This window comes from Crocodylus siamensis, chromosome 1, assembly GCF_052110815.1.
Source record: "Crocodylus siamensis isolate JL-2025a chromosome 1, ASM5211081v1, whole genome shotgun sequence".
NCBI classification, from domain to species: Eukaryota; Metazoa; Chordata; order Crocodylia; family Crocodylidae; genus Crocodylus; species Crocodylus siamensis.
In genome coordinates, this window is record NC_143395.1 from 89,111,126 (window position 1) to 89,129,524 (window position 18,399).

At 42.4% G+C, this 18,399-nt stretch overlaps 1 protein-coding gene across 1 annotated transcript; it reads right to left on the reverse strand.

Annotated features, from left to right (window-relative positions):
- Window positions 1-428: 428 nt before the first annotated feature.
- On the reverse strand, window positions 429-15,657 carry CD164 (CD164 molecule). The gene is made up of 6 exons (XM_090037714.1): window positions 15,453-15,657; window positions 11,472-11,561; window positions 9,956-10,036; window positions 7,818-7,883; window positions 5,858-5,950; window positions 429-3,449 (listed from the first exon to the last, which is right to left on the reverse strand). The coding sequence occupies exons 1-6, from the start codon at window positions 15,532-15,534 to the stop codon at window positions 3,286-3,288; spliced, it is 576 nt and encodes a 191-aa protein (XP_089893840.1). The 5' UTR covers window positions 15,535-15,657; the 3' UTR covers window positions 429-3,285.
- Between the last annotated feature and the right edge of the window lie 2,742 nt (window positions 15,658-18,399).

Consider the following 18,399-nt stretch of genomic DNA (forward strand, 5'->3'; position numbering starts at 1 on the left):
ATACTTTAATGTACTTTCTGTAACTACCCCCAGAAGGAATTCTCATCACTTACCCAAGTCACCTGAAGTCAAATGCTTGCTTCTGAACGCTGCCAAAGCCTCTCTAGCTCTGTAGGCCGTGCATGGCCAAACATCGTTCTAGACAGTTACATAAAGTGGTGCATTGGATTTCAGCGTACAGTGCTCATTTATCCAGATTAAAGATTGCAGTGCTCTGACCTTTCCTTATGTGGAAGCTGAATGATTTAGGACTTGTAAGCTACCTACCAGTTACTTCCCCTTGCACCATTTCAGTTTAGAAACTCTGGATGAACAGCAGCTGATTTTTATTCCAAGATTGCTAGGACAGGTTTTAAAAACCAAGACATTTGTGCAAGCAGGGAAAAAATTAGGACAGTGTTACAACTGAGTATAGCAAGAAAGAAAAATCCATTCAATAAGTGAATTTATTTATCAATTTGGTTTTGTGATTACAGATTGTTTTACATTCTCTTTCACTGAAAACAAAATACAAACTCAATATAGCAACATTGTGAGGAACATTCATAAGATACCAGGCTTGATATATCATTTGCACAAGATGACTTCAGGAACAAGTCAGATGACATAGCTTGAAAAGTTGCTACAGTTCAGTACCGAGGATTGCCAAGGGGCAGCCTGATAGCAAATAAAACTACTCTGCGGACACAGATCGAAAGAAAGCTACCTTCTGCTTCAAACATATGAGACTGAGAAGAATTGTATGTTCATTACTTCACATCCTTTGCTAGTAGCCAGGATAGATTAGTTTGACACTTCTGTTTGGCAAGAAGCTTATTACTCACTGCTTTGTGGGGCAGCGACCATGGACATAGTAAAGACAGCAATCCGAAATGAGCAGATGGTAGGCAACTCAGTCCTAGCCATCAATCTAAGTCGATAAAGCCTCGTTTGGCAAGGCAACCATGCAGGCCACAACACCTTTCAAAGGACAAGCCTATAGTTTACAACACAAAAATTTGAGTTTCCTGAAGACTGGCATCTGTGACACCAAGATCCTGGGTTCCTAAAGTCTTGGAAACTAACAACTGCTGGCACCAAGAGAGGTTTTTAGCAGGTAAGGCAAATAACCCCTCCTATCCTTTTCAAACAAATTTGAGGCAAAAAGATTTTAAACAATTTTAAGGCACTTGAAAAAATGACTGAGTTTGCTTCATCAGTATATTTATGAACTAAATTAGGATCAGCACAGCAGGAGTAAAAAAGGCATTTAGCAGGATTTTATACACATTTCTCCATTTGCTTCAAGTTCAACCATGGTATTTTTTCCTTATTGTGAAGTGTCTGGTAGCCTTTGCTGCAAGTTTCCAAGATTAAGTGTTGAAGCCCTTAGAGAGCAAGGAAGAACATTATAAGATAAAATAATTAGGAGCACTACTGGGAATAATCTAATCTACTACTTCACTGCAATCAGATGGAGGTATTATTCAATTGCTCTTAGACACATTTATACTCCATTCCAAAACATGGGACAAGTTCATGTAATTTTATAGAAATAAGTGCACAGAGCATGTTCATTTGCCCAATTAAAGTTATGAAACAATGTAAGGAGATTTAGCAGGAAGGGAAGGGGAATGACAGACAATAGTTTTACAATAAGGCCAAGGATACACCATCCAATCCAGGCACATTACTTGCTAGAAAGTTGGCTGTTTAGTCTGTATCTCTTAAACCTGAGCTGATTGTCTTTTAGGAATGCATTAGCCTGCAATTCCCTAAAGTTACAGTACTACTTGTTAAACTCTAGTTTAATACAGCCAATTTTTTTTAGGCAACATAATAGAAGTAAAGCTATTCAAGCTACAAGAATGAAGGAAAGCAAAACTTATTACAACTAAAAATGCACTTAAGTCTGCTTCATATAAAAGTTACAGCCCATACATTTTGGATTAGATAACCAATTTAAAAGCCATGCAGGTAATGTGTTAAAACTTAATGCAGAATTTCCTTAGATGATAAAAAGGGACATCATTTAAAGCCTTGCAAGTTGCACTGTTTTCAGCACTACACCTACCAATTAGTAATCATTTCCAAGTCTCTTCCCTACCCTCCTTTTTTGTTTATGCAGGACAGAGGGAAGCACATAGGGAGAGTAAACAGTGCAAGTTACATTTTCAGTTATAAGTAGTCTTGAATTTGTCACAAGCATTCTTCACACAAGTGTTGTTTAAGATGGTGTTCTTCTGAAGCAAGGAAAAACTTATCCTTCCTATGGTTGCCTTATTATGGGCCAGAAATAGTAAGAATTTATTAAAAATAAACAAGTTAAAACTTCTATTAGTTTCTTATAGCCCAGTCTTCCTTCCTCAAAATTAGTTATTACCTTTTAATAAAGGGACCAGTAAATAACATTTCAGCTTTCTGGTGAATCTTGGAATGGTAACACCTTCCCTGTACTCTGCTTTAACTTTAAGGTTAGTACCATGAGACTGATTAAAAAAAAAAAAAGAAAAAAGGGTTGTATACACTTGTTTGCTATTTACCTTTTACTCATAAGGCACTGGTCTTCATTTCCCCTTAAGGGAATATCATCCATCCCCACCCCATCTCCAACAATAACTTAGCTGAAAATGGGCAGAGTCCAAATTTGAGCTTGGAATGCAATTTCCTGTTAGGTATCTTTTACTATAATGTAGAAAAATATGGATTTGTCATTGCTTCATTCCATTTTAGAGGATATTTTATTAAGACACAGTATTACTTCTAGAAGCCCTTTGTTGTTCACCTTCCTAGCAGCACACAAGAGCCACAAGCTAGCACATGTGGCATTTCATTCCTGGAAGTCAGTCACTGGTAATTCACATCTTGATAAGAAGTGTAGGGATACTGAATCTAAGGCAGACTGAATTAGCCTTCACAATCATGAGACTTTACTCAAGATAGCGTTGCCACTTAATACAAGAAGTCATTGCAAGTCTACATTTGGCATGTCAAGTTAAAAAAAAAAAACAAAAAAAACTCCCACAGCAGCAGCCACTAAAGAACAAAAAAAGAAAGAAAAAAAAGACAGCCATAAGTATTCATGCAGCATATCGCAAGTATTCCTGTTGACAGAGATATAATTCACACCACCTCTTGCCAAGTATACTGTTGCAAAAGAAAAAAATAAAATAAAAAAAATCTGTCAGTCTTCTTTTGGAGATTTAAATGATATTATGAATTGCTGTCTTCCATGAAGGACAGAAAATAATTTGGTTCAGTGAACTACAGATATTGGGCTATTAGTCCATCATGAAGTGGCAGGTCCTAAAGAGTATGATAGTTTCGGTCTTTGGACTTGCAGAATTTGTATAGGAAGAAGATTACAGCCTGCAGACCCAGCACAAGGACAACACCACCAATGAAACTGGCTGCATCAAATGTGGATTTGCGTGGAGATGGTTTCGGGGGAATCACTGTAGTGTTTGCGCCTGTTAAAGAAAAGATTTCACAGCTTTTAGTGAGTAGATAGTCATAATTATAGAATTTAGCACAGGGGCAGGCAATTATTTTAGGCAGAGGGCCACTTCCTAAGTTTTGGCAAGTCATCAAGGGCTGCATGGGTAGCCCCACTCATGGTCACTATCTTGGGAGCAGAAGTCCCACCCCCTGACCTTTGCCACCAGAAGTCCCTCCCCTTGTCCCATGAAAGTACTCCTTTCAGCAAGGGGGTTTGCCATCTTGGAACCAGAAAAATACTACATTATATTCAAAAGAAAATATACGTACTACAACATTAATTTAATTTAAAAAAATATTTGTCCTGATTTACAAGTGTTTGTGTAGTGTACATAGAGGTGATAGCATAAAATCTTAAAATTAAAATGTCTCTCTTGTATATTGTGGGAAGGTAGGTATAGGTTTGTGGGTATGTGAGATGTGGGGAGGGTGTGGGTGTGTGGATTATGTAAGGGGCTGTGTGGAGTGGGACGGTTTGCCCACAGCCCACCTTCCTGCAGCAGGCCGAGCCCCTGCCATCTGCCACTGCTGTGCTTCTCGTGCCACTTCTGCATCACCTGTCCCCCCTGCTTGTTGCTCTGCCAGGGAACCTCAGCTGCTCCTGCAGTCCCAGCATTGCACCCAGGAACCAGGTGGTGCCAGAGCTGCTGGCAGGCAAGCAGAGGTGGGGGTGGAGCAGTAAGCAGAAGCAAAGAGTGTAGCAAAAGCTGGGCAGGAATACGGGGTCTGGCATGGCACGGGTCTGTGGAGCCAGGCTGGCTCCTCCTCTGCCTGCTTGAGCAGCACAGCCAGCCCAGACCCCATGCTCCTGGGCAGAAACTGCTGTTAAGCACAGAGGAAAGTGGCCCGCACCTTGCCGTTACCAGGCAGTTTTAGCTGCATCCACCCAGAATCCGTGCCATGCTGGGCTGAATGGCAGCTTCACCATCACCTCTGTGCTGCCCAGCATAACAACAGTGACCATTTGGAGCAGCTGCAGGGCAGCGCACAAGCAGCAGTGAAAGAGCTGCACCATGTCACTGCTGCAGCGGCTCAGCAGTGATGGAACCAAGTGAGACTAACACCCTAAATATTTCTGTCTACACAGATCTTCACCACAGGAGACCATTAGCGAAAGAAGGGAAGAAATAGCCATCTGAAATTTTATTTTATTTTTTTTTAGAAATATCAGCAACAGACCTTTCACAGTAAAATGTTTACTGTAGACCAGACGATGCAAAACATTCAAGGCATAACTGAAACTGCTATGGACTTTCTAACCAGTTTCATGAATAATGAATTTATTCCCAGTTAAATTAAATTCACACTTATTAGTAGACTTTTTTTTTTTTTTTTAAAAAGAATACCAGTTAGTTTGTTCTTGTGTGGGAGACCCAAGGTGTCTAACTCCCATTCTTCTTGCACTAGGCTATTTTTCTGCCTACTAACGAATGAACAGATTTAATTGAAGCCATCAGCAGTAACTTACTGGTCTCCCCATCCATTAAAACATGCTTGTAATAGCACTGTTTAAATAGAACTCTAACAAGCTATCACACACAGGGCTTTAACAACGTAGGGCATTTTACATATGCTCCCGATGTGGTGCCAGGTGCTTTTAAATTAGCAAGCTGCACTAAGAGGGCCCAGCACCACATGCATCAGCAGCAGAGTGTGCCTCCATGCTCAGAAAGTGGCAGTGGTGTGCTTTGAACTAAAGCACATTGACTAAAGTTTTAGTTCAAAGCACACCACCACTGTTTTTTCAGTACAGAGGCAGGCTGCGCTGCTGATGCACACGATGCGCAAGGGTGCCAGAGAACATCAATTTACATGCTCCAACAAACTCGAGTCAACTCTGTTAGAGTCTGCTGATGCAGCAGGCTGCCTGCATGTGTATAAGTGCTTGTAGTGATCACCACAAGGGTAGTTCAATTAAAAAATGCCTCCTTATTAATGCTCTACATGAGGTTCTGGTATACTTAGACATTGAGTTTGTTTTTAAAATATAGCCTCTTGGACTAGTTCCTATCACTGCATCCCAACATAGATATTTTGTTAAGCTTCTTCTCATGGTTATGTCATAAGTCAAACAACTGAAACAACCAAGTTAAGTACAACTGCATTAGAGAATTTATGAACATGGCCATAAGGAAGCCCAATTGCTTCATGTGGCAAATTTATCTGAAATTTTGCTAAGCAGGTATGTTACTGTCAAGGTGACATCTTGCAACAAGTGAGCCAAATCTGCATGCTATAACACCTTTCAGATCATCTGCTGCTATTAATCTTTAGCACTTCTTGTCCCAGGCTTATAAATATTTATTTTCTTGTAAAGTTTTCATCTTTGGATAGCATAAGATTTGTTTTACTGTCACTTAAAAGTATAAAGCAAAGTTACCTGGTGTACTGGTGATTGTGGTGACTGAAGTACTGCTAGCAGTGTGGGGTGCAGTAGATGGAGAAGCAGGTGAAGTTGAATTAGTGATGTTAGCTGTTTCACAAAAAGACAGTTTAAATTTAAAGTATACAGATTTGCCAGTAAACAATTATAAAAAAAAGTTAAAAACAGAACAGCAAAAGCGCCTTACAAAAGAACTTGTAGAAGTAATCTCAGGTCTAGTTTGTTCAAGCAAGAACCACCCTTAATATTTCACACTGTTCACATTTAAGATACAGATACTTAGCTGCGTGGCAATACAAGTCTTTGCAAGTTAAAAAGCCAACATGTGGTGATGACAGCTTAAATGGTCCTGCTGCAGTATAGTTACCTGAATCCTGAAACCCTCTATAAATAAATAAAATAAAATTGGACAATCTAGAATTATTTTTTGTCTAAAGGAAAAATACAGCTGTGTTTTGTTTTGGACACCAGCAAAAGTGCTAATACCTGAAATGTAAAGCATTGAGGCAACTGGAAGTTTATAGTTTTGATTCCCATAATGAGCTCATAGGCCCTGAAGAGTGAGGCTTACTGAATCAATTTAGTAACTTCTCAAAGTTTACTAAATTCAAAGTCTAATTCAGTAAGGCTTTCAAGTTAGGCAACAAAAGATATAAAACTCAATTTTACAAACTAAGTTTGGTCCTGAGGAATTAGAAGACGTATTGGTAGTGTGGGAAATAGGTATTATACCAAATTTTAAGTTGTCATGACTCCAGAGGACATGCATTACCAAGGAGCAATCCAAGTAGTTCTTGAATCAAAGGTATCTTCCATTAGAAACCCCCGCCCTTAAGTTATTGATAGCACCACTCCATTACGTATTGGAAAAAATGCAGTGATGCAAAAATACATTCCATTTGCTAGTGTACTTATTTGAGAAAGCCAATAGCTAGATTGGCTTTTTTAAATCCTGACTGTGGTGTAACAAGTAGGACAGTGTTAGTCTGTTATTTTTCATTAGATCTGTATACTTGTAACAAAGGGAGCTGACAGACATGACAGAGGAAAAGCGCTTTACTGAAACAGGTAGTGTGTTAGTTTGACTTGGCTCTGCAGCATCTGTATAGATCATGCATTACTGCAGTGCTTTTTTGCGCTTTTACCTAATAGCTGATTCAATCAGCTTTAGATAAGAGTGCCAAAGAACCCTGCTGAAACACCGAATCAATACAGACATTGGGCGAGCCAGGTCCAACCAATGCGATACCTCTTTCAGACATGTGCCGAGCTTGGTGCAGGGGTGTGCCAAGCTTAAACTAAAGCAAAGCACCCTTTTTTCCATCCCCTGATATCTGTAAGCAGCCAAAATTATGAATGCATTTTCCCTCCCATCTAACTTTAGTGCTAAAATAATTTTTCTATTGGAAAAAAAAAATTTATTCTTTAGGACCTGGGCAAAGCACAAGAGTCAGATTTGCTATTTTCATATGCCCACATGCAGTCTTGCCCAATTCAGTAAGCTTTTCCACTGGACTACTTTGGAGGGAAGACTACCGCAGATGTATTCAAATAGGAGTCAGAATTTTCATTAAAAGTGTATTTCCCAAACTGAACTTGTATTTAGCTCCTCTTCTTAAAAACAAAACAAAACAAAAAAAACTTGCAAGCCTGCAATCTAATCACATTCTGTATTTGGTTCCAGGTACTTACAAAAAGCAAATGGTCTCATGCTAAGAGGATAACCCAAAACTTTCATCTTCTGTTTACCCACCGCAGTTACTCTTTTGCTACAGCAGTTACTCATTACTAACATGAAGATGGGAAGAAAAAAAAAAAATCATCCCTTATCATGTGTTCTATCTTTAGATTACAACGTTTTCAGTTATTCAGTTTCCAGTTTCAGAATTCTGTTAAATGTATCCTATTTAGCCAAGATAATAGTTCAGCACAGCAAGTACTTCCTTAGGTTACCTACCTGCAGTAGTGGTAGTAACAGTAGTTGTGTGCACGGTGGTACTGGGGGGAGGAACTGAAGTAACAGCTATTAAAAAAAAAAAAAAAAAGAAAGAAAGAAAAGATTAGTCATTAAGGGATTGTAATAATAAACCCTGAAGCCTCGTTAAACATCACTACACAATCTAGAGATCCCCATTCTGAGATGCTAAATACTCCAAAGCCTCTTACAGAGGTTTTCTGGAAGAGAGGTCTCCACAAAGGCTTCTAACAAAAAGGACTGGAAGGGAGTTTAGAATGCCACATAATTGTGGGAACAGATTTTTTCAAGCAAAGAGAACATGCACTTTATAATAAATTAATTTATTAAAAATTGTGTACAAATTAATTAACACATTAGAAATCAAAATGTGAGAAAACCAAGTACAGAAGCATATTTTAAATATAGTTCAAGCCTAAATTCTCTGTAAAAAGTTGAGCACAATTACAAATGCAATACTCTAGCTGATTAAGCCAGATACTGAAGAGATCCATGGAACATCCACATTTCTTATATGGAGATTAGAAGAGATCTATAGAGATAAATTTAGGTACCAAACCCCCTTTGCACTTCTTAGTCTGCTTTGATTGTTCACATTGTTTTTAACAGGAAGTCCGAGGGCAGAGACCTGTTCTGATTCACTGCGATTTAAAGTGAATAAGGAAATCTACCACGTAAACAGTCAAAAATTAGAGTTTCTCTCAAGGAGAGCTTAGTTACCAGAAATTTTAGGTGCTACAAACTAACTGAGGAGTTATAAGTTGCTGGAGTTTTTTGTTTTTTGTTTTTTTGTTTTTTGTTTTTTTATAAAGAACTGGGTCAAGAAGTACTCTGCTATATAGACAAGCTGTACATATCGACTAAAGTGAAATGGAGAGTGAGAGGACAAAAGGGGAAGCAAATTTCATTAATGTACCTCTAAAGGGAACCAAATAAACTTCTTTGATATAGCTTTCTTGGAAATGCAAGAGCCCAACATTACTCAGTAAAGCCAAGTTAACAGGTCTCTCAGAAAGCTTGTAACAGGAATACACACAAGTTCCACAACTTCTAACATACCAGACAGATTGCTTTAACCTGACAATAGGGTGCTGTTTTCCTGGGATATGGGTTACTAAAATAAATATGGAACCTTAGAATGTATTTATCTCAATGACTCCAAGGGAAATGCAGTCAAGAGTTTCTCTCTAATTATCAGTCCTTTAAAATATGAAACCAGCAAGTCAAATACTGTGTTCTTTTTGGCTCAAGTCATCATATATAAACTTTGGTTTTCAATTCTGTTGGTGTTTAAATTACAGTAAAACTAGCTCTCATACAGCATTTTGAAGCCAGAGGTAGGCAGAGTCAAACAATGAAAATCTTAGTCCCACTCAGTAACTTAATACTTACTAAGAAAAAATTTTGGTTATGAAAGGGCCAGTTTTAGTCAGCCTTAAAACAAAGCCTGAAATTGCAGGGCTTTCAGAGAAGCAATCCAACAGTGATTTACATTTGCTTCTGCAAACATGATATGCAAATTAAGCAGGGGGTTGCGAGTAAACGGATGTTCAATTGAGAATTCAAGTCCCTAGTTCAGGAAGCCAGCTCCTGTACTTCAGCACTACATGAATAACCACACTAACACCAAGTAAAAGTGAAAGCTAAAGGTTTAGGAAATATCCACTTATACTCCAGATGGAAACAGATGGACGTTTTAGCATTTTGAGACACTGGGATCCGAGGAGGCTCATCCTCCTAAAGAACAGACTAGTAACCCACTTTTTTCAGATATAACATATTCCAATGAAAAGCAGCCAGACATAGAACTGTCTACATTCAACAAGGTCATAAAAAAAACCCCACTAAGATAACCAGATGGACTTGAACTTTTTTTTTTTTTTTTTTTTTTACATAAAGTAGACTTCTTAATAAGAAACCACAACAATATGTACATAATAGATGTGTTGCAAACTGTAATGCAGGTTTTGAGTACACATTTCACTGTAAGCTTGCATACAACTTGCTTGCCTGTGCAATTTGTGTGTTGTATTAGCAGACTGATGAACTACTGGAATAGGGTTCTAAACAGCAGGAAGACTGTTTAGGACAGATAAAGTAAGTAATACTGGAATAATTACCATCACAATGAAGAATATCAGTACAGTTGGCAAACTCTGTTGAATTGAATTCAGTTGCATTTACGCAGGAATAATTTAGTCCTGTCAAAAAACAAAAAACACCACACATTAAAAAAGGAAGTAAAACATGCTGCTATGCTTTTAAAATAAATTTAACATAAGATTGTGCTTTAAAAAAAACAAACAAAAAAAACCAAACCACCAACCCCTCCCCCGCCCCCCCCCCCACAGAAAGTAGAATGTCATCTTTCCCAGTCTTCCCCTAGAAAAGTACTGGAAATCACCGCTCATTAATATACATCTTTTCAGGAAGAACCCCCAAGTTAAAAAAAAGCTTTTGTAGACATCTTTACTATGTTCAAAATTATATCAATGGACAGGATTACTATTTAAATATGAGGTGTATTCTTAATGACCCTAAGGTTTGAGTTTGCTTTCTACATGAGTGCTTATACAAATGCTAAGCTTAGAATCAGATAAAATAAACACAAATTAAAAAGAGAGAGATACCTGGATCTGCTCAATCAAGACAACTGCCCAACATAAGTAAAATATAGCCCACTGGTGCCAATATAACCTAAGTTTCAAAAGATTTAAAACACTAGATCTTCATAAACATCTCTAACAACCTGTTCAAAACACCTCAAATCTGTGACAGTCCTGCTAGTCATAGTGCACACATGCAGAATTTAAAGCAGAACTTATTGAGAGGAACCTGAATATTAACAGGGAGATCTGCTTTTCATTAACTGTGGAGTCTCTCTCTCTCCACAAAGAGTAGTCTATATAAATAAGTGTTAACATGTCACTGTTACCCCTGTGCTTTCTTCTTGTTTCCTCCATCCTGCATCTCATCCTAAGATCCACACCCAGGACAGGACAAGAAGCACTTCAGTACACAGTTGTACAGTGGCTAATATAATGAGGTCCTAAGTTCCAACTGTAGTCTTAAGGCTAACTCACGTAAAGGATTGATTGTCATGCTGCCCAACTTTCTTCTTTTGTTGCAACCAAGTTCAGCAGGAATGGATTTGATTAGTTCATAAAATAATCCCAAGGGGAGAACTGCAGTTATAGAATGCTTGTCTGCTTTAACAAATGCTAAAGTCCATCAACAGCATAACTACTAGCAAGGTCAAATTATTCGTTTTGTCTGAAGAGTCTGCTAGGCAACTAGGAAACTGCTGCCATGTTGCCTCAGGTATTGTTAGGTCAGCAAGCCTTGAAAAGAAATCTGGTTGTGGTTAGGTTTTGTAGGCATATACAACTGTCTCTGGGTAAGAATTTAAAACTAAATGTTTTGTCAAGCTCATTAAAGCATTTGTAGTTGTTATGTCATCAATCTGGCAACACTATGTTATCCATCATAATTTATCCTTTACCACTATTAAACCCCCACAGTGATTTCAGAGACAGAGAAATATGTATTCTGTATATAGAAGTACATTCTAAAAAAAAAATACAACCAAACATACTCCTCCCTTCAAAAGATCCCTAGTTTTTTGCTGCTGTTTACCTTTGCTGCAATTAATCCACTTGCAATGTAGTGGACTTGAGACTGCATTATCAATGCAAGAACTGCAGTTCTGAAAGTCTGCACAATGATCTGAAAAACAAAAATAAATCATAGGCCATTTTACACCTTTCACAGAAAACAGCTTTGTACCAGTTTTGAACCAGAAGCCTTAACTTTAGATTATGTAAGAATTAGCAGTAGATCCTCTGAACGACCCTGCAGCAAGTCTCAGGAATACCATGCATTTTCCAAGTCTTAACTCGCAGAGGAAAAGCATCCTCTAGCAATGGTGACACATAAGGGGTGTACCCCCTGACAGGCAGCACTTCCCAAAGTGGCGCAATCCGCTGCAGGGGCGGATGCCAGGGCCCCTTCCTCTGGTCTGCGAGATCGACTCCTTGAGGGTGGGGGGGGGACATGCCCCCCTGACTCAGGTGGCACCAGTCACCCACGTCCTCCTGAACCTGCAACTTAAGTCACAACGCAAATACTTTCCTCCTAACACTACTGTTATCCCAATGATAAAATCCCACACATGCCAGTTATAGTTTGTGGTGATCTTTGAATCTACTAAAAGTAGACAATAGACACAGAACAGGTTTATATAAAGTAAAAGGAACAAGACAGCCCATATGACTGTGTAGGAGTGTGCTGAAACTTTGAAGGGAGAGGATAACCACCAAACACAGTTAAGCTATTAGAGGAAAAGGAGCAAAATAAGCTAAACCTACCCTAAAGTTCTCTCCTAACTTACATTTTCCTAATGCACAATTACAGAAACTTCATCTGTCCCACAACACTAGCAGCTCTTCTGGTTCTCTACAAGTTTCAGTTAAGCCTCTCAACTGGCTTTCAAAAGAGTCTGAACTAGCAAAACCATCTCTTGCACATTCATGGGGAATGCATAACACTGCATTTTGCCAGCTAGTGTAAGAGAAAAGAAAATGACTTTTAGCCATATTCTGAAACTAAGAGCATGACAACTCTTCCACTTCAGAAACCAAGACAATCAAGGATTCAAGTATTAAAAACACAAATAACTGACTAGAGCCGACTATAGAAAGGTAGGAGACAATAGCTTTTCAGAAATGATTATAGGGCTTCCCTTAAATTTTAAAAAAGTTTAAAGGTTCCTACACTATAGGACAAGAGATCTACAATATTACAAGAAGAACCACTTATGTGACACTTCTACATAATCAGAGACTAGGAACAGCTAAGGGGGGTAGGGGAGAAGAATCACTCATCATCAGAAATTTCTAGACAAAGTTGGATCAGTATAAAAGCAGAGATACCAAGAAGGGATCAGCTTGCCCAGCTCAAGTCTGCCTATGTTTTGGGACATCAGATCCCTTTAATTAGTAGTCTACAAGGCTTTTATTTCCCTTTGGGCTGTGTGCACCTTCACAGCGTTTTTAAATTAGAAATCTGATGAGTGTGCACAGGGGTTTTAAGAAACTTTTGGACCAACAGTCCTAAATTATATAAAAGCAGAGATGCCTCAGAAAATATTTAGATACCTACCTCAATAAAAAGTCAAAAGGAGTTAGGTGCCCAAATACTTGAAGAATCTTGCTTTCCATACTGGTTTCGACTGTAAAACAAATCATGCCCAGTCTGCCCTCCCCCCCCCCCAAAAAAAACAAACAAACAAAAACCAACCAACAATTTCCTCATCTGGAAACAGGCAACTCTGTCTATATAGTTCATGCTTCTAAACAATAGGGGATTACCCTCAGACTGTAGCTGGAACCCTATGGGCTTTTTCTGACATGAAAACTTGGATCATATGGTGTCATGTGACAGACACCACTATGACCAACTAATTCAACATCTAGAATAAACAACCAGAGCCAACACTTAGTCATCCCCATCTTGATGTCCAGCCACTCACCTAGCCCAAGTGACCTTTCACATCTCTTAGTGCTCTGTCAGGGAAGAAAGTTAATAGTCTGACTAGTCTGCCACAACTAGTCCACATCAAAGTAGCATCCCAAGACTAGTAAGACCTAGTTCAATTGATCTGTCCTCTAATTAAAGCTGCTTCACATTTGCATAACACAAGCACACACCAGCTCACAAGGAGGTACCTAAATCCAAAGTCAGAGTTTCAGACACCAATTCAAAATCAGCTAGTTCTGTAGGTCAGGTGGTGTTTCTCATCTGCAGACCCTTGTTTGGCTAATGGCCATGCAACGTGCAGAATCAAAAGCATTCCCATTAATTTCATGCAAGCAGTGGTGCTTCAAGGCAGATGGCTGAACAGAAAATACTGCCAAAACAAGGCACCTGACACCAGCTACAGCTACCATATTGACTCAAATCTAACATGGGGTTTTCTTCAGCTTTCCATGCTGATTGAGGAAGTCCCTTATCTTAGCCTTGTGTACAAGGGGGAGGGGGAGGCCAGTGGCTGACTTTGCTGCGTGGCCCACCTAGGGCTGCACTTCCAAAGGCTGTGCTTCATTGTCTGGAGGGAAACAAGCCCAAGCAAAAACTGATAGCAGGCAGAAGGGGGCAGAGACTGAGAGGAGCAAAGGGGTTCAGGTGGCAGGGGGTGAAGCAGGAAGGCTGCAAGGGGTAGCAGAGGGTGAGGGGACAACTTAGCCACTGCTTCCCCTGCTGTAGCAGTAAGGGAAGGGGAATGAATTCCTGGAAAATTATAAAGTTTTCCACATATAGAACCTAATTATTGGGAGAAGGGGCACCTTACATTTAGGGTAGTCTTAGATTTGAGTAAATACAGTAAGTCTTCAGTGCAAACTGCATTTGTAGTGTGGGGAAAGCCATGACCTTTAGTATCAGGTGTTCCCCGTGTCAGTCCCACTGCATCTTCTCAGAAACAGAAGCAGGCAACTTTGTCCATGTAAGCCAGTCCAAAGAAATCAGGTATCTCCAGTTGCAACCCTCTTAGGATAACCCTACCCCTCTCTTCTTAAGACTTCAACACAAAGCTACATTAAGTAAGGCAGGGTCAAGATGCATTTTTCAGCTAACAAACTGCTTCCCCTCTCTTCAATACCTTAGTAGAGATAACGCATCCTCTGCCATCCCTACACCAATGATGCCTCAAGGCAAGGAGAGTAGGGCAGGGGGTGGATTGCATTAGACATGCCCTGTATGTACAGTCTCTCTAAAGCACCTGTGTGTCTCTAGTCAAGACAGACTACTGGACCAGCTCAGTGCTTCTCAACCCATGGGTTATGACCCAGAAGTGGACTGCGAGAATATACCAAAGGATCATGAGCAAACTTTAAAAACAGATCAACCAACTTAAAAATGGATTCTCCTTTAAAGGAGGTGTAGGCCTGGAAAAGCCAGGGTCTCACACAAGGGGCTGCTTCGCCCCCCTGCCCCACACACTGGGGGAGGGGGGGCAGGTTGAGAGCAAGAGGCACTGGGTTGGGACTGGCTATAGGTGCAGGTACAAAAAGTGGTTGAGAACCCCTGGGCCGGATGGACACTGGTCTGTCCATGACACTCCTTATGCTCCAATTCTAAAGCTTAGAAATTTTAGTTGCCAAAAACCCAACAAGCCAAATGCAGCCCGCAAGAGGGTGCCGAGCCACAGTCACTGTCGCAGTCCTGGTGGAGCAGCAACTAGAAGCCGCCTGTTTGGCAGGACGGGGCGCTAGTGCAGCTCCTCCACCCACTTCAGCTCTAGGATTGGGGGCGGGGATAGTCACCAGCAGCGCGCCCCTGGCACGAGCAGCCCCTGCGGGGACACGCGGCGGCAGGGCGGGGCCGGAAGGAAGGCTCCGAGCGCAGCGTCACCACAGGCGCCGCATGGGGGGGAAGGGAGGCCCTGTAGGTAATGGCCCCTGCACCGCGAAGAGGAGGCGGCCGTTAAGCACGCCAACACCCTAAGCCAATAGTCGCCTCTCCCGAGAACGAGGCTGACGCCGGGGGTGCCGCGGCAACCCGAGGGCCCAGCCCCAGATACCGTCGCGCCGCTGCCAACCGCCGGCCCCGCGCGCTCACCTGCAGCCCCAGCCTCAGCCCCCGTCAGCAGCCCACCCAGCAGGGCTAGGCAGCAGGCGACGAGTGGCAGCGCCCGACTCATAGCAGCTGTCCGGGGCGGCGGGAACCCGGCTGAGTCTAGAGCACTAGGAGCGGAACGCGGCCCAACCAACTCACGTGACCGGACAGGACCACTGCAGCTGGGCCGCAGCGCTTGCGTAAGAGCGAACGGCACCGCCCACGCCCCTAACTCCGCCCCTTCCCTCCCTCAGGGCTGAGGACTTGGTTCCGTCCCCCTTTCCTCTCCCCCTCTCCATCAGGGCGCGGTGGAACAGTCCTCCCGCGCTGGCCCCTCGCTGCAGAGTCTGCTTCGTCACGTGACCACAACGGGTGTGTGCGGCGTAGGGTAGTGAGGGTAGGGGCGGGGTTACCACCGTTGGGGGCCGCCAATACTACTCGGTAGAGAACCTCAGACATTGCCCATAGGAAGCCTAGCGTTAAACGCCGCAGTCAGTGTGGTAAAGGCAATATCTTTTACTGGAGCAACTAGACAGTTGCGAAGCAAATTTTTTTTCTTTATTTGCATGTTTTCGGGCAGACGCGGCCTCCTCGGGCATAGGAGAATGCAAAGATTGTAAAATTTCTCCCAGGCAGAAATGACAATGCATATTTCACAGGAGAGCTGGAGGGGGCTGTAAAGCTCCTAGGTGGAAAAGTCCATTTTATGCAAATGAAGCTGGGATAAAAGTTGGAGCAGTCTCTTTACCTCCATGGTGTCTGATGGCAAGCGGGATGTTGAATTATGCTGCTTTCTTGTTACGATGTTTCATATTTCACAGGTGGATTGCTGATGGAAGGTCCTCCTGGGCAAGGAATTTCTTTTGTGTTGAGGTTGGAACAGAGCTCTTGGCCCTGGAAGAAGGGCTCTGTGTCCTCAAAAACTTTTCTGTCTTCAAAAACCCAAGCCCAAGCAAAGATGCTGCGAAAGTGGAACTGGGAGGGACTTGTGCTCTGTAGAGACTCTTAAAAGAGCATCCTTTCCAGATAGGATGGTGTAAAGCAGTGGTTTTCAAACTTTTCTGTACCAGGACCCATTTATAAACATTGAGGGCCAGCCTGTGCCACTCACTCCCCAGGCCTCCCACTGTGTGGGGGACCGGGGGGAGGGGCGCCCAAGCAGCCCCTTGCAGGCTGGAGCTCTGCCAGCCTGCAAGGGAAAAGACATGGTTTCTCATGCTTTTCTCCTTTAAACAAATCCATTTTTAAGGTTTGTTCATGACCCTTTCATATATATTCCTGTGACCAACTTTTGGGTTACGACCCACAGGTGAGAGGCTGGTCTAAAAAAAGGGTGAGAGCCACTCCCAGGGCTCTGAGCTTCTCACTCAGCTCTGTCAGAATTTCCCAGGATGAGGGGATGATTAGAAACCACCAGAACGGGCCTCTGGATTTTTCCTGAGACTCTGGGCTCTGATTCCCTGCCTTTAGAGGATGAGTGACTTCCACTGAACTCTGTATGAGTTACTTGTGTCTTGTTGAGAAAGGAGAGTGAATAAGCACCCCTCTGCACCCTCCAGCCAGGGTCAAGCTCTGCCTCAAAAAGAAGGCTGAGTGCAAATACACCTTTCCTTGCTCAGGCTGGTGGGTCACAACTGGCTTGCTAAATTATCCCCTGTTCTCAGTGCTGTATTTTTAGGATGCCTGCGGTGGAAGGGAGACTGTTAAATTGGCAGTGTTCCTAAAGCTTAGTAGGGGGAGATGGTGGAGCTGCTTATTAAAAATGAGAATCCTTTTCAGATGGGATAATTTGAAAATGTAGAGCCCCTCATTCAGGAATATGAAAACTTAAAATAGTGAGGTGTGACATGAAGTCATCAATTAATAACGGCAGGTAGAAGAATTGCAGGGCATTTGCACCTGAACCTGTTAAAGAGAGACATTTGTTGTTAAAATGCTTTAAGAAGTGTGGTCATGTGGGAGGGAAAAGAGGTAGATTGTTTCAGAAGATTTTGAAGCAGATTGCAACACAAATGCTCCAACAATCAAATGTGTTTTGAAACCCATTTATCTTTAGAGATAACACAGCAGGCATAGGTGACTGGTCCCTCCTGAGTCAGGAGGGGTCCTTGCCTCCCCCACTCCCCCGCAGTGGACAGTTAGCAACCAGGGTGGGTCGCTCTGTGGCTGATCCTGCAGATCTGGGGGGAAGGGTCCCCCTGTGGCTCATCCTGCTGATCCACAACTGGCAGCGGTGCACTGCTGGTACTTCCGGGTCAGTGGGATCGGCCATGGTGGGGAACTGCTTCTCCTGGCGCACATCCTGGCTGGCGCTTTTGGGGACACCAGCACTCTTGCCTGTCCCCCTTCCTGGGAACACTGCTGGCAGGGGGTGCACCAGCGCTCTCAGGAAATCCACGTGCACCCCCTATCCGTCGCCACTGACAGCAGGGATTTATTTACACGGAAATAATCCGTGTTGCAGTCCAGATTTAAGGGCTTCATTCAGCTCCAGTGAATTCACTGGAGTTGGTTCCTTTGCAGAACCACTGTTCTGTGGCAGAACCCTCCTTTCTGAAAGCAGTCACACCACACCAGAGTAAGGATTCTGCCACCATCTAAGAGCTAGCAGAAGACATGTGGACACCTTCATATGTTCTGCTGGTTGTCCTGATTCCTTCTGAACTGGCGAAGCGTAGGGGGTGTACGTGGGTGCATGTGCTCCCCCTGAGATTGGCTGTGTACCCCTTGGAAGCACCAGCCGTGAAACCGAAAGTACACTTCTGGTTTCACCGCTGGCTCGGCAGTTGGCCGCTGGGAACCACGGTCCCCCTCCTATTGGCAGTCTGGTACCCCCCCAAGACTTGGGAGGCACCAGTCAGGAGGCCTTTAGTGCTCCTGTACCAAAGCTGTTATAGTGGAGTTTTGCTGAGGTGGCAAAACCCCATGGATGTGTACTACTCTGGCAGCT

Coding starts and splice junctions, on each gene's coding strand:
- CD164 (XM_090037714.1), bottom strand. CDS start 15,534: ATGAGTCGGGCGCTGCCACTCGTCGCCTGCTGCCTAGCCCTGCTGGGT. Junction 11,562..15,452: donor GGCTGAGGCTGGGGCTGCAG/GTGAGCGCGCGG, acceptor TTTGTTTTTCAG/ATCATTGTGCAGACTTTCAG. Junction 3,450..5,857: donor CACAATCACCAGTACACCAG/GTAACTTTGCTT, acceptor TTTCTTTAACAG/GCGCAAACACTACAGTGATT.